The sequence below is a fragment of the Coenobita brevimanus genome, chromosome 3 (assembly GCF_032717465.1).
Source record: "Coenobita brevimanus isolate Jiangsu-jjx chromosome 3, ASM3271746v2, whole genome shotgun sequence".
In the NCBI taxonomy this organism is placed as follows: Eukaryota; Metazoa; Arthropoda; class Malacostraca; order Decapoda; family Coenobitidae; genus Coenobita; species Coenobita brevimanus.
In genome coordinates, this window is record NC_136956.1 from 12,787,685 (window position 1) to 12,804,304 (window position 16,620).

General features: G+C 39.3%; 1 protein-coding gene across 1 annotated transcript in view; it reads left to right on the forward strand.

Annotated features, from left to right (window-relative positions):
* Window positions 1-247: 247 nt before the first annotated feature.
* The window catches only part of LOC145393212 (macrophage mannose receptor 1-like), a 147,599-nt gene continuing 131,226 nt past the window's right edge, over window positions 248-16,620 (forward strand). Inside the window, exon 1 of the mRNA XM_080267415.1 lies at window positions 248-285. Within this exon, the coding sequence (XP_080123541.1) occupies window positions 248-285 (38 nt within the window). The remainder of the gene's footprint in view (window positions 286-16,620) is intronic.

Here is a 16,620-nt window from a genome sequence, read left to right on the forward strand (position 1 = left end):
TCAAGCCCCTCAAAGACAATTTCCTCATCAGTAACAACAGGTGGAGTATGTGGATCATCTGTGTCATTCACTACAGCTTGTCTCGCTGCCTCACGCCTTGCATTCTCCTTTCTCATGAAACTGGTGATAAGTGACTGCTGCCTCGCCATTAAATTTAGGGAACAATCGCCGACCGACGTAAGAGCAGGAGAAAAAACCAACACGTGCTGACTAGGGGGAGGGGGGTGGACGTGTGACGTCAGGCCAAATGCCGATCGCCATGCGCACGTCGTCAGGGTTGCCAGAGTACCGACCTTGGCAACTCTGCCGGCCAGGTGGTCGCTATCCACGCGGTGGTTCTCGCTATCCGCCGTGCATGGGGGTTTTTATATCCTGTCGCTACCCCTGAAACAGCTATCCAAAAAAAAACGCTACCCGAGGGGTACTACTGTGTGTATATATACATATATATATATGCAAAATGAAAGGAGCGACAGTGAGTTCTTTCGTATATTACATCTTCAGACAGAGTGAGACAGAAACGTAAAGTGTAGAGGTCTTTTATGCACACCCGCAGCAGGTATTGGCACACACAACAATGGATGACCTGAATTTTTACCTGCGGCGTAACTTATGGTCACCTGCAGCAGGGAGTCCAACACAACAAAGGATGACCTGAATCTAAAAATGCACGTGACAAAGGAGGAGGGAGTAGGAAGGGAGGAAAGGGGAGTGGGAGGGAAGGGGAAGGGGGAGGGGAGAAGGGGTAGGGAGAAGGGGAGAGGGGGGAGGGAGGAGAGGATAAATACTGCTGCTTAACTTAAGACCTAGAGGATTAATGCTCGGTGTGTCTCACACAGGTGTGACTACAGCACCAGGAGATGACAGGGAACAATCACTTGATAGTCTGAGTGATACTGCTTTAAAATTAATTCAGTTAACAATTTATCACACTTGAGATGACCATAGCTCATGTTTACATTCTTTTCATATGTGCCAGAAATTAGACAAGATTCTATTACATTTCTTTCATCTAAGCTGTGGTGAGTGTAGCCTATACACTGTACATACACTGTATATGGCTAGTGAGAGAGTGATCGCCCTCTACCTACACAGATCAAAAGCCCTCGGGAGCAGGGGGGTGGTTGCTTTCTCAGGCAGAGGAACTCCTTGAGAGTGAAATGGCTGGGAAGCATGCCGGCACGTGACTGGCTACAGCATAGCTGGATTTTTTGGGTGTGGGCAATCAGGCAAGTTAGCTGCCTACTGCGACTGCAACACAATGGCGAGGTGTTCAGGAAGTTAGCCAAAGAAACCTTGATGGACTCTGAAAGAACAATAATGGCCCCCAGTCCCGTGCAGCCCTTAAATGGGCAGGGGGTGCTAAGAATCTCATGGTTGCCTCAATTACAATCTAATTCCTTTGTTAATGCAAAAAATACAATTAAAATTGGTAACTGGAATGTGAGAACGCTAAATCATGAGGGTAAAATCGATGAGTTAGTGAAGGTTTTTCAAAATTATGGACTTGATATTTGTGCTCTGACAGAAACTAGATTAACTGGAGTCGATAAGTTGGATTTGGAGGATGGTATACGTTTATTGATATCTGGCCGACAGGACGGAATGCATTATCAGGGAGTAGGATTGCTGCTGGGTTGTAAGGCAAATAAGGCTTTATGTGAGTGGGATCCTATAGATGAGCGATTGTTATACGCACGGTTTAAATCAAATCATGGCAACATCAGTCTGTTTGTGTGTTATGCACCTACTAATGATGCACTCGATGAAAGGAAAGACACATTTTATGAAAAGTTGCAAGAAGGAGTAGGAAGGGTACCTAGACATGATGTTTTGATCTGCGTTGGAGACTTTAATGCAGTAATGGGCTGTTCAAACGAGGATTTGAGGCATGTATGGGTAAGATGGGAGTTGGTAGTAGGATGAGTGAAAACGGAGTGAGGTTTGGAAGCTTCTGTCTAGCAAATGACTTAGTCATCGGGGGCACACTCTTTCAGCATTGCAATATACACAAGACAACCTGGGTGTCGCCGTGTGGAAAATATAAAAATCAGATTGATCACATCGCTATCAGTAGGAGGCATAGAAGTTCTCTGCTAGATGTTCATGTTAAACGGGGAGCGGATATTGGTAGTGACCATCAACTCAGCATTGCAAAAATAAGGTTTAAACTTAAAAATCAGAAGAAGGAAAAATCTGGTGTTGGTAGATACGATATTGTTAAGCTTAGAAGGGAAGGAGAAGAAAAGGAGGAATTCAGATTAGAATGCAGAAATAGGTTTTTGGTGTTGGACACGTTGGAAGAGGGGGAGAGAAGTGTAGATGAGATGTGGGAGGATGTGAACAAAGTTTTGCATGAGACTGCTGAATGTACGATTGGAAGGAGACATAGATTCAGGAGAAAGAAATGGATATCAGAGGAAACGTGGGATATGATAAAAAAGAGAGGTGAGGCTAAATTGAGGAGTGAGATGCAATGCGTTGATGAACGAGAGATTTAATTAGCAAGAGCTGCGTACTGGAGTTTGAATTCAGAAGTAATGTGTGGATGAAAAGGTTGCAGAGACTGAAATCTTAATAAACAAAAATGATGGACAGAGTCAAAGAATAGCATATGAATCGATTAGAGAACTGAGTGGTAATGCAGGTAAACGCAAGGAAATACCAGTTAGAGACAGGGAAGGAAATTTATTGACCAAAGATGGAGATATTAAAAATAGATGGAAGGAGCATTTTGAGACAGTTCTTAATAGACCAATACCACCAGAAGAGGATATACCGTCTGCTCAGGAAGATTTAAATATAGAAACAGGAGAGTTGAGGCTTGCAGAAGTGGAGAAAGCAGTAAAACAGTTAAAGAATAATAAGGCTCCAGGGGAGGATGGATTATTTCCGGAAATGTTTAAAGTGGAGGGGGATAGATTAATAATGATCTTGACCAAGCTATTCAATAAGATATGGGTGACGGGGTTACTCCCATCAGTTTGGAAGAATGGTGTAATTGTTAAAGTTCCGAAGAAGGGAGACCTGAGTGAATGTGGTAATTGGAGGGGAATCTCTTTGTCACCGATAGCTTTGAAAGTTTTCAGCAGAGTGTTGTTAAATAAGTTGGAGCCGGTGGTTGAGGGTATTCTGAGGGATGAACAGGCTGGTTTTAGAAAGGGACGTGGTTGCAATGATCAGATCTTTATAGTTAGGCATTTGATGCAGCAAGTTAATGAAATGAGAGTACCGTTAAGTCTTTGTTTTGTTGATTTTGAAAAGGCTTTTGATAGTGTTTCGAGAGAGACTATGGGGAAGATCATGAGACATTATGGAATACCAGAGGAGTTTGTGAGGGTCATTATGAACATGCATGAAGACACATTTTGTAAAGTGATGGTTGATGGTTGTCTGAGTGATTCGTTTGAAGTCAAGTCCGGAGTAATTCAAGGTGGTGTTCTATCGCCTTTACTATTTATATTGGTCATTGATTACATTATGAAACGCGTTGGAACAGAAACCGGTGCAGGTATACTTTGGGGAGAGAACAGGAAACTTTTGGATTTAGATTATGCAGATGATATAGTTTTGATTTGTGATGGGCCAGAAGAGATGCAGAGAGTGTTGGACTGTTTGGTGAGTGAAGGTCGCAAGGTGGGTTTGGTTATTAATTGTGGAAAAACTGAAATAATCAATATGAATATGGAAAATGCGCAGGAATGTGTAATTGGAGGTATGGTTGTAAAGCAAGTTAATAGGTTTAAATATTTAGGTACTTATTTAGCCAAGGATGGTTCTTTGAACTTTGAATTCGAGGAAAGGTTAAAGAAGGCTAATCAGGCAATGGGAATGCTTAAAAATATTTGGAATAATAAAAATTTTTCTGTGCATACAAAAATCAAACTTTATAAGGTAATGGTTAGGAGTATCTTAATTTATGGACACGAGTCTTGATACAGCACAGTGACTATGGAAAATAAATTCTTGGTGTTTGAAAAAAAAGCACTTAGAAGAATATTAGGAGTTAAGTGGTGGGAAAGGATACCAAATAGTAGAATTAGAGAAATAACGGGAGTGCAGCCGGTCGATGAATATATTAGGTTCTCACGATGGAAGTGGCTAGGACATGTGTATAGGAGACAGGGAATAGTACGAGGTACACCAGGGTGGGTGGCACTTGGTAGGAGAGGTAGAGGAAGGCCAAAAGAGACGTGGGTGAGGACAATGAGACGGGAAGCTGGAGATGAGTGTTGGGGAGATCTTGAGGAGTTAGCACAAGACAGGATGTGGTGGTGTGAGTTCATCGAGGCCCTATGCATCCCCGAGGGTGCCACAGGAAATGATTGATTGATTGAAGCTTTTTGATCTTGCTAGAGGCTTGGAGCCTGTCCAGTCAATATGGTGATCACTGGATGCTTTGTGCTGAAATAAACCACTATTCTGTTGGGCTGTCCTTACACTGTATTTATGTTGTGAGATTCTAGTTTCCAAATCTTTTCCAGATTGTCGTATGTAAAATTTGTTACAGCTTTTACACGGGATATTGTAAACGACGCCTGAATTACTGAAAGGGCTGTTCTTGATGAGGGTGTTTTTGATGGTGTTCTCATATTTTAATACTACTTGCACATTGAGTTTCCTCAGTATGTGAACAACATCAAGAAAATTTTCATGGAAGGGGAGGACAAGGGTTCTTTGAATGTTCTGGCGATCTGGCTTATTAGTTTTCCCTTCAAGGAATCGTTTCTTGGCTGTATTGTGGCACTGAGTTAGTATGCTTTGTGGACATTTTAGCTTCTTTCCAATACTCTGAATCATTTTTAGTTCATCATCTAAAAATTCTGGGTCTGAAATTCTATAATTATGCTCTTAGGTACATGGATATGAACACAGATCTTTTTACATTAATATGATGGTTTAAATAGTAATGAACATATGACATAATATTTGTAGGTTTTTTGTATACCTTAGTCTTCAAAACATTTTGGTCCCTGATAACTTTTACATCCAAAAATGGCAATTCATTATCCATTTCCATCTCATGAGTAAATTTAATCGATGGAACTAACGAATTTAATTGCAGGAGAAATTCATCAATGGGAAGACTGTTAGGCCAGAAGCACAGGATATCATCCACGTATTGGAGCCAAACTATGTTTTGCTCCTTTATGAAGGGCAATAAATGTTTCTCAAAGTATTCCATGTAAATATTTGCCAGAACTGGGGAGAGGGGATTACTCATGGCCATACCAAATTTTTGTGTGTAAAATTTACCTTCAAAGGTAAAACAAGAGTTCACAATGCACGATTTAATTAGCTCGATAATGTTTTCAGAAGGAATGCCATCAGTGTTAGTACCCAGAATCCTTGGCAGAAAACTTAAAACATCATGAACAGGGACATTTGTGAATAATGATTTAACATCAAAGCTGACTAATTTGTAGGGGTACATGACATTTAGAGATTTTAACTTTCTTACCAAATCCTCATTGTTTTGTACAAATGAATCAGAGATAGTGCCTACAACAGGGGACAACAATGTTACAAGCCACTTGGAGAGCTTGTATATCGTAGAGCCTACAGAGCTTACAATTGGCCTGATGGGGTTGTTTGGTTTGTGAGTTTTAATCAAGCCATACATATATGGTGCAGATGGATTTTGCACAGACAACTGTTTGATCAAGTCATCCCTTCCTCTTAGCAAAGTCTTGATTTCTTTATGGAATTTTCTACTTTGATTTTCAGTTGGATCACTTTTTAGTTCACTGTAGGTGTTGGTGTCACGCAACAGTTCACTCACTTTTTCCTTGTAGTCACATTTGTTCATGACTACTACAGCGCTGCTTTTATCAGCTGTAGTTATATGCAGGGAGTCATCTTTTTTCAATTTGTCCAAGGCATTCACAGATCTTTTAGGAGCAGAGTTGTTATTTTTCTGAAACATTGCCCCATATAAAATGCCACGAATAATCTCACTATTTTCACTTGATTGTTTTTCCATTTGAAACAAGGACTTTCCAACCTGCACTGGGTTTATCTTCTTGCCATAAGAAAACGATAAACCATAACTTAGGGCACATAAGGAATCCCGATCTAATTCTTTAGATGACAGGTTTATGACGCAATCTGGATTCATATGTATGTTCCAATAGCTGTTTTCAGTCAGTCCTTTTAATTTCTGTTCATGTTTACGTTTCACACTAATAGTTTCATTGGTGAGACCTTGATAACAGTGAGAGAAAACTATGTGTTGATTTTCCGGTGTTAGTATGTTTCTAATACACTGTTTCTTGGTGTCCGAAATTTTAAATTTGCTGTTTGTTTCTTCTCTGGTTTTGGCAATGGATCTTGTCAGGGTAAGCTTCTCGTAATCTCCAAATGGCTGTTCGTCCACGTTGGTGAGTCGATCCGGCAGAAGAGACTTAGGTATTACTTACTCCTCTAGACACCTCTTAAGGAACTCAACCTCTGCTTTGCTCAGTGTGCACGTAATAATGAAAAAAGAAAGTCTTGACAGAGAACTCGAAGGCTGGGGTTTGACTCAAGGAAAACACTGAGGGCGTACGTGGTATCCATATTTGCAGAGACTTCACTTCACCGTGAAGATACGTATGCAAACTAACCACAGGAGAAATGAAAGGATCAACAGTGAGTACTTTCGTTTATTACATCTTCAGACAGAGTGAGACAGAAACGTAAAGGGTAGAGGTCTTTTATGCACACCCGCAGCGGGTATTAGCACACAGAACAATGGATGACCTGAATTTTTACCTGCTGCTTAACTTATGGTCACCTGCAGCAGGGAGTGCAACACAACAAAGGATGACCTAATCTAAAAATGCACGTGACAAAGGAGGAGGGAGTAGGAGGGGAGGAAAGGGGGGTGGGAGGGAAGGGGAAGGGGGAGGGGGGAAGGGGAGAGGGGTGGAGGGAGGAGGGGATAAATACTGCTGCTTAACTTAAGACCTAGAGGATTAATGCTTGGGGTGTCCCACACAGGTGTGACTACACCACCAGGAGATGACAGGGAACAATCACGTGTTAGTCTGGGGGATACTGCTTTAAAATTAATTCAGTTAACAAGTTATCACACTTAAAATGACCATAGCTCATGTTTACATTCTTTTCATATGTGCCAGAAATTAGACAAGATTCTATTACATTTCTTTCATCTAAGCTTTTTGATCTTGCTAGAATCTTGGAGCCTGTCCAGTCAATATGGTGATCACTGGATGCTTTGTGCTGAAATAAACCACTATTCTGTTGGGTTGTCCTTACATTGTATGTATGTTGTGAGATTCTAGTTTCCAAATCTTTTCCAGATTGTCGTATGTAAAATTTGTTACAGCTTTTACACGGGATTTTGTAAACAACGCCTGAATTAATGAATGGGCTGTTCTTGATGAGGATTTTTAGATGGTGTTCTCATATTTGAATACTACTAGTACACTGAGTTCTCTGTCAAGACTTTCTTTCTTCATTATCACGTGCACACCGAGCAAAGCAGAGGTTGAGTTCCTTAAGAGGTGTCTAGAGGAGTAAGTAATACCTAAGTCTCTTCTGCCGGATCGACTCATCAACGTGGACGAACAGCCATTTGGAGATTACGAGAAGCTTACCCTGACAAGATCCATTGCCAAAACCAGAGAAGAAACAAACAGCAAATTTAAAATTTCGGACACCAAGAAACAGTGTATTAGAAACATACTAACACCGGAAAATCAACACATAGTTTTCTCTCACTGTTATCAAGGTCTCACCAATGAAACTATTAGTGTGAAACGTAAACATGAACAGAAATTAAAAAGACTGATTGAAAACAGCTATTGGAACATACATATGAATCCAGATTGCGTCATAAACCTGTCATCTAAAGAATTAGATCGGGATTCCTTATGTGCCCTAGGTTATGGTTTATCGTTTTCTTATGGCAAGAAGATAAACCCAGTGCAGGCTGGAAAGTCCTTGTTTCAAATGGAAAAACAATCAAGTGAAAATAGTGAGATTATTCGTGGCATTTTATATGGGGCAATGTTTAAGAAAAATAACAACTCTGCTCCTAAAAGATCTGTGAATGCCTTGGACAAATTGAAAAAAGATGACTCCCTGCATATAACTACAGCTGATAAAAGCAGCGCTGTAGTAGTCATGAACAAATGTGACTACAAGGAAAAAGTGAGTGAACTGTTGCGTGACACCAACTCCTACAGTGAACTAAAAAGTGATCCAACTGAAAATCAAAGTAGAAAATTCCATAAAGAAATCAAGACTTTGCTAAGAGGAAGGGATGACTTGATCAAACAGTTGTCTGTGCAAAATCCATCTGCACCATATATGTATGGCTTGATTAAAACTCACAAACCAAACAACCCCATCAGGCCAATTGTAAGCTCTGTAGGCTCTACGATATACAAGCTCTCCAAGTGGCTTGTAACATTGTTGTCCCCTGTTGTAGGCACTATCTCTGATTCATTTGTACAAAACAATGAGGATTTGGTAAGAAAGTTAAAATCTCTAAATGTCATGTACCCCTACAAATTAGTCAGCTTTGATGTTAAATCATTATTCACAAATGTCCCTGTTCATGATGTTTTAAGTTTTCTGCCAAGCATTCTGATGGTATTCCCTCTGAAAACATTATCAAGCTAATTAAATCGTGAATTGTGAACTCTTGTTTTACCTTTGAAGGTAAATTTTACACATAAAAATTTTGTATGGCCATGGGTAGTCCCCTCTCCCCAGTTCTGGCAAATATTTACATGGAATACTTTGAGAAACATTTACTGACCTCCATAAAGAAGCAAAACACAGTTTGGCTCCGATACGTGGATGATATCCTGTGCTTCTGGCCTAACAGTCTTCCCATTGATGAATTTCTCCTGCAATTAAATTCGTTAGTTCCATCAATTAAATTTACTCATGAGATGGAAATGGATAATGAACTGCCATTTTTGGATGTAAAAGTTATCAGGGACCAAAATGTTTTGAAGACTAAGGTATACAGAAAACCTACAAATATTATGTCATATGTTCATTACTATTTAAACCATCATATTAATGTAAAAAGATCTGTGTTCACATCGATGTAGCTAAGAGCATATAGAATTTCAAACCCAGAATTTTTAGATGATGAACTAAAGATGATTCAGAGTATTGGAAAGAAGCTAAAATATCCACAAAGCATACTAACTCAGTGCCACAATACAGCCAAGAAACGATTCCTTGAAGGGAAAACTAATAAGCCAGAACCCCAGAACATTCAAAGAACCCTTGTCCTCCCCTTCCATGAAAATTTTCTTGATGTTGTTCACATATTGAGGAAACTCAATGTACAAGTTGTATTAAAATATGAGAACACCATCAAAAACACCCTCATCAAGAACAGCCCTTTCAGTAATTCAGGCGTTGTTTACAAATTCCCGTGTAAAAGCTCTAACAAATTTTACATACGACAATCTGGAAAAGAATTGGAAACTAGAATCTCACAACATAAATACAGTGTAAGGACAGCCCAACAGAATAGTGGTTTATTTCAGCACAAAGCATCCAGTGATCACCATATTGACTGGACAGGCTCCAAGATTCTAGCAAGATCAAAAAGCTTAGATGAAAGAAATGTAATAGAATCTTGTCTAATTTCTGGCACATATGAAAAGAATGTAAACATGAGCTATGGTCATTTTAAGTGTGATAAATTGTTAACTGAATTAATTTTAAAGCAGTATCCCCCAGACTAACAAGTGATTGTTCCCTGTCATCTCCTGGTGGTGTAGTCACACCTGTGTGGGACACCCCAAGCATTAATCCTCTAGGTCTTAAGGTAAGCAGCAGTATTTATCCCCTCCTCCCTCCACCCCTCTCCCCTTCCCCCCTCCCCCTTCCCCTTCCCTCCCACCCCCCTTTCCTCCCCTCCTACTCCCTCCTCCTTTGTCACGTGCATTTTTAGATTCAGGTCATCCTTTGTTGTCTTGCACTCCCTGTTGCAGGTGACCATAAGTTAAGCCGCAGGTAAAAATTCAGGTCATCCATTGTTCTGTGTGTCAATACCTGCTGCGGGTGTGCATAAAAGACCTCTACCCTTTACGTTTCTGTCTCACTCTGTCTGAAGATGTAATATACGAAAGTACTCACTGTCGCTCCTTTCATTTCTCCTGTGGTTAGTTTGCATACATATCTTCACGGTTAAGTGAAGTCTCTGCATATATATATATATATATATATATATATATATATATATATATATATATATATATATACATATATATATATATATATATATATATATATATATATATATAAATATATATATGTGTGTGTGTGTGTGTGTGTGTGTGTGTGTGTGTGTGTGTGTGTGTGTGTGTGACTCTACACTAAGTGACAAGCCAAATGGTTTCCTGTACACCAGGAAACCATTTACGACGCTGGGTGGTAACCATTTTCCCAAATTATTGTGCCTTGTGGTTTAGTGCGTGATTAAGGAGCTCCAATCGAACAGAGCCTGTGGAGGTTTGTATCCAAGGGATGGTTGGGTTTACTGCACACGTAATGCCTATGGTCACGCTCATCTTAAAAGTCAGAACCAACTTGCTTAGCCCAGGGTTTCTTCACCCCTTATAGGGCAACACAGGATCAGATGATGACACACACACACACTCACGTGTATATATATATATATATATATATATATATATATATATATATATATATATATATATATATATATATACTATTTATCTATCTATCTATCTATCATCTATCTATTTATCTATCTGTCTCTATATCTATCTATCTATATACTCTGTCGGAAAACATCTCAGAGTGCCTGATATATATATATATATATATATATATATATATATATATATATATATATATATATATATATAGTAAATGCCTTGCTGACAAAATTTTAAAATACCCCTTAGTTCATACGCCCCCCCAAGCGACGTTCAAACCTGTTTTATTATCCATATTTTTTTCCATAATACTTTAACCACGGATTGTAATTTTAGTGAGTTTATTTCATTTCTTAATCTGTACCATTTCTCTCTCCGTTTCTCTCCAGAGAGAGAGAGAGAGAGAGAGAGAGAGAGAACACTTCGTTCTCCTTAGACGCTCCAGCAGTGTTGCTACAGGTATCCCAAGTAGTGCCGTGTGTGTGTGTGTGTGTGTGTGTGTGTGTGTGTGTGTGTGTGTAAACAAACTGAAACATCTGACACTTACTTGTATATGCCGTACTTTTTCATGCCCCCTCTCCCACAGTATCCTCCAGAGTTGTATGATGGAAGGTAATTAACTAATTTGCATTTACTTACGGTTCCCATGTATTCATGTTATTAGGTTACCCGCCACTTTCAGCCTGTCTGGCAATAGGCAGAAGGAAGCCACTGTGCGTATAACAAGCCATATGATTGCCCGTAAATTGGTAAACACCAGACATAAATACTCTCTTCTAGCCATACTAAGAACACATGTGACTGAAATAAAACTTTGCAATATTTGCGACACTAGACGTAGTCTTTGTGTTGGGCCCTAAGAGAGATATTAGAGATATTAAGTTTATAATATATTATCCAGTACATATATACAGTAGAGAGAGAGAGAGAGAGAGAGAGAGAGAGAGAGAGAGAGAGAGATTTATTAGCCATAAAATAAGTATCAGCTGCTATTTTACTTTCCTCTCCGGAGTCACTGCCATTGTGTGTGTGTGTGTGTGTGTGTGTGTGTGAGTTTTATTTATTTGTGATCAAACAGCCATGATGAATCAGGACTTACGCGTTTTTCTCCCTAACTCCCGGTCATGGAGGAAGCTAGAGCCTCATTTTCCACCGTCCATCTAATTCAACGGAATTCATTTTTTTTCACCGTATTCTATAGTTTTATTATGGCGCAGAAATAGTGCCCCAGCTCCACTGCCAGAAATAGAAGTTTTAACTAGTCGTATCGACATTTAGTTAAAATTTTAGGATTGATTATACAGACAAAACTCAGTTTTGGTCATATAATTATGCATTAGTATAATCTGAAGTATGTTAATTAATAAATAAACTAACTATACAATATGTGCTAACATCGAACTCTGCTATTTCGGCACAAAATGTTCGTTAATTTTTATCACACTTATGTATTGTCTATGTTTCTAATGATTGGAAGATAGTATTACATTCTAAACGACGTGGATTATGATTTTCAAGGCAGTAATTGTAAGCCGAAGGTAGTTTTGGCAACATAAGTGGTATCGAATTCCTTCACTTGACGAAAAGGCTTAAAGCCAGTACAGCATCACCTTCGAAATTATGTTAGTTGATATCTTACTACTGTGTCCTAATTCTTCTGTTTCCATCTGAGTGATTCATCGTTCTGTGACTGTGTAACATGCTGTAACCAAGGCTATTGAAGAATTGAAAGAGAATTTCTGTTGGACTGATTACTTTTCTCATTTTCTGCATTGCTTAAAGATGCATCAACTTTGCACCATGAATAAATCTTCGAATTTGCAGTCTTTTGACACTCGCGCATTCTATATCAACACAAAAGGAAGATATTTCAGTGATGGTATTGAAAAATGAAAGAAGGTATCTGGAAGGTCAACAGTTTTCCCGAAAGATACCCATATTTGATTTTTTTATCGGGAAAAAAAGTAACGTCAATTCGTCTTTATAATTTTTCAGTTTGCCATTGCAGTTTATCTTGTTATATATGCAATATTGCTATAAGCAATATCATGACTCTCCAGAATAAAGGGATTATGTGATTCAAAAATGAGATTCTGCGTTTGATTGGTTAAAACGCTAAACCAACGAATTTCTTTTGGAACAAAAAATCCTGTCGGTTGCTGTTGGTATACTATGCTCTAATTCCACCTGATATCGTTGAGCCTGTGTGTATATATATATATATATATATATATATATATATATATATATAGAAATATATATATATATATATATATATATATATACACACATGTGTGTGTGTGTGTGTGTGTGTGATAGTGGAGAATGCAGGTTTCGTGTGGGTACCTGTGGTATTCTTTGCTATAATGTGGCATATTTTCGCTTCTTGGTGATCCACATTCACACAGTAGTATTTACAGTCTCATACACAATCATAACCAATAATTCACTTCATCTTCTAAATTCATTCATTGTTCCTGCCCAGCAGAGGGAAGTTGAATTCTGGATGTCAGCCTACCTGCAGGAAAAGGTCAAATCCTAATGTGTCACTAAAAAAATGATACAGAAGGCTGAAGGGTCATATAAAAAAAAGGTACAAAATTTGAACTGAAAAGGCTACAGAGCTAATCCAACAATCTTCTGTGACATTATTTACTCAGTTCAAGTTTAGCGGCATACAAATTAAATATATAATAGGTTTACTGCAGTTCATGTGAAAATAACAATAAATTCAGTAAAAACAATTTACATCGAATAATGCTCATCCGAACTTCGGTTATACTGACCACCATGACCCTACTGAACATATCTGTCTGGCTATATATCGATCGGTATAGTTATCTATCTATCTATCTATCTATATATATATATATATATATATATATATATATATATACACAGTATATATACAGTACCCTCGCGTCCAGCACGGTAATATTGTCATGCATGGGTCACGTGTTGGACCAAAAACGTGTTGGACTAACAATAGAGCTTATGGGGAAAAATGAATTATGTCAGCAACCCTCGGACAAGTCACCCTAAATACCTACCATATACCTATACATATATTGGTACTATTGTAATTATAATAAATGGTACTGTGCTATGAATGATAACTAACCTTTTAGGATAGTGTTGGTGGGCTTGCTGGGAATGGAAGGTGGTATCCAAGGCTGTAGTTAGTCCTACTGGGTCCCCGGAGGATGGCTGCTGGCGTCACTAGCGGGTAATGGCTGTTGCTCCTCCTCAACCTCCCTCAGAAATCCTTCGAAATCAAACCTCCCTCATAAATCCTTCGAAATCACACTCAGAATCACTATCTTCATCCATTAATCCTCGGCAAAGTGCATGCTTCTCACACTGTTGCCAGAGCCCCGTCTCGTGACTGTGGAAAGTGATCGCTGTCGCTGACTCGGTAGAGAATAAGGAGAAGCAACTTTGTATATAAACTGGTACGCACGCCGATGAGAAAAGTTTCAAAACGACTGATATCTAAAATATTAATATGTATTCAGTGTCAGGCTAAATGTTCAATGCTGTAGTACGATACATTGTCTGTCGAGTCGCCTGGGTTTTGGTCACACTGTTTTCCCCATCGTATCCTTGGCAGGAATCCATCCAGATGGGTTCCAAATGCCCGTGGTATCGTCGGCAATTTTACCACGTTACCGTTCCGATTTACCATCCTATCCTCGGCAAACCTGGTATGAAGTGCCGTGTGATAGCCTTCGGCTGCCAGGATCTTAAGTTTTTTATTATGATCACGTTGGCTTCATTGGTGTCGTAGGCCTTGGCAATGTCAACTTTCCTCTCCCCTTTCTTCTTCCTCTCGATGCTTTCTAGCTTGGTGGCCTGAGGGAGGTGCCAACGCTTCTTGTGGTTCTCAGAAGGCTTCCTAGGCATCGTGAGCAGGGTAAAATGCAGTAACAAGGGCAGAAAATGCAGCAAGAAAAAAGCACCTTCCAATGCAATTATGCGACTGAGTGGCTCTGTGGCGGGAGAAATGTAAACAAAACATCACGTGACACCAGAAGCGTTTTTAATTGGGCGGCATCACGATCACGTCACGATAGCGGGCAGGGAAGGCTACTTGATCAGAAGTTTTTCATTGGCTATCATCATCATCATGGGAATGTCCAGTATGGCCGTGTTGGACCGGGGGTGATCGTGATAGAGTGAACTCTGCGGATTTGGCCCACTTCTCGGAGCTCTGTGCGTGTTATGCTAATACCTGGTCGTGGTGTAGTGGTATGCTGCCTGGCTCTCACCTGAGAGTCCTGGGTTCGATTCCCGGCATATTGGTAATTGGGGGGAGGCGTGGCTCAATCGGTAGAGGTGTGGCCTGCCGTTCTAACGGACCCAGGTTCGAATCCCCGCTGGAGCAGGGAACAGTTTAAGGATTTGAATTTCATTAAATCAGGCTTTACTGATCTACCAGAAGACCCGCCGACATGTCGTAAAAATACCCCCGCTAATACCAATACACCAGTCCTGTATGAGACAGCCCTAGCATGTATTCAATATGGACGGTGGGTGTTAGCGCCGAAGTGGTGACATGTGGAGGTGTATGGTATGTAGGAGGACTGCTGGGCCATGATAGCAGGCTGTGAAGCCTATGCCCAGAGTCGGACACATTAAAAAAAAAAAAAAAACACGTGTTGAAGAATTAAATCGTATTAAATAATACTAATTAATTGCTCACCGTGCTGGACTCGAATCGTGCTGGACTAACGCGTGCTGGATGCGAAGGTACTGTATATATATATATATATATATATATATATATATATATATATATATATATATAAGTGAATAAATACACACACACACACACACACACACACATATATATATATATATATATATATATATATATATATATATATATATATATATATATACAGGGTGTAACGCGACGTATGACAAAAACTTACACCAATGATCTATCATGTAATTTTGAGTACATTTTGTTCTATAAACATATGCTCTCTGCGACCCCAGTTCAGTATCCAGCATTCGGCTTTTTAAGTGTAACAGCTTCGTGCCTTGCAGGTGCCATTGGGTGAGCGCTTCGCAGGGCGACGGGAGACGAGTATTATTAGCTTATACTGTACTGTACATGAAAATCCCATATCCTATCAGTACACGCGAGTTTTAAGAAGAAACTTTATGTAGTCTATTGATTCTTTAACATCAAGTCATGCATTCATGCAATTCTTTTGAACAAATCGACTGTAATGAAGGTTAAAATTCAAATTTTATGGCTTGCAAGGGAGTAGGAAGGGAGGGACGAGAGGCTGGTGTGTTTTGTTGCCAGTTATGTAATGTTTAGTTTGTATGATATTGCTCCCAGCATTATCATAACACCCACAGCTCATTCAGTGAAAAAAATATTACTGTACTGAGTGACTAACAGCAGTTTAATTCGGGAGTAATAATGTTATTCATTATAATTTTTCTGCTACAAGTAAACGTGGCACCATTCTTTTTTCATGTGATGTTGACGTGAGAACAGTGACACAGGATTGCTAATGTAACGACTATGCAGCTAGACCTATTTTTTGCTTCTACCTAGTGGCACTCTTTAACATCTGGCAACATGATATCTAGCTACATTCTGGATAGTTTTGTCATTTTTAAGTGATATTCTAGAGATTTTTTCGTATTTTCTAGGGTTATTATACAGTGTTTATTATCTAGCGACATTCTAGTAAGTTTTCAGGACTAAACTAGCGAGATTGATGATGGGGACTTGGCAACCCTGGGTCCACTACTCCACTGCAGTGTTGCCAACTGTAGGGACATGTCCCTAAACGTAGGGACTTTCGACTGGTTTTCAAAGGCATAGGGACGTCAAGACAAAATTCTTAAAAACGTAGGGATTTTGGGCATTCATTTATATTTAGTATATTTTTCTGTAGAAAAAAAAAATGAAATTTTGTGTAGTTCATACAATTCTAAA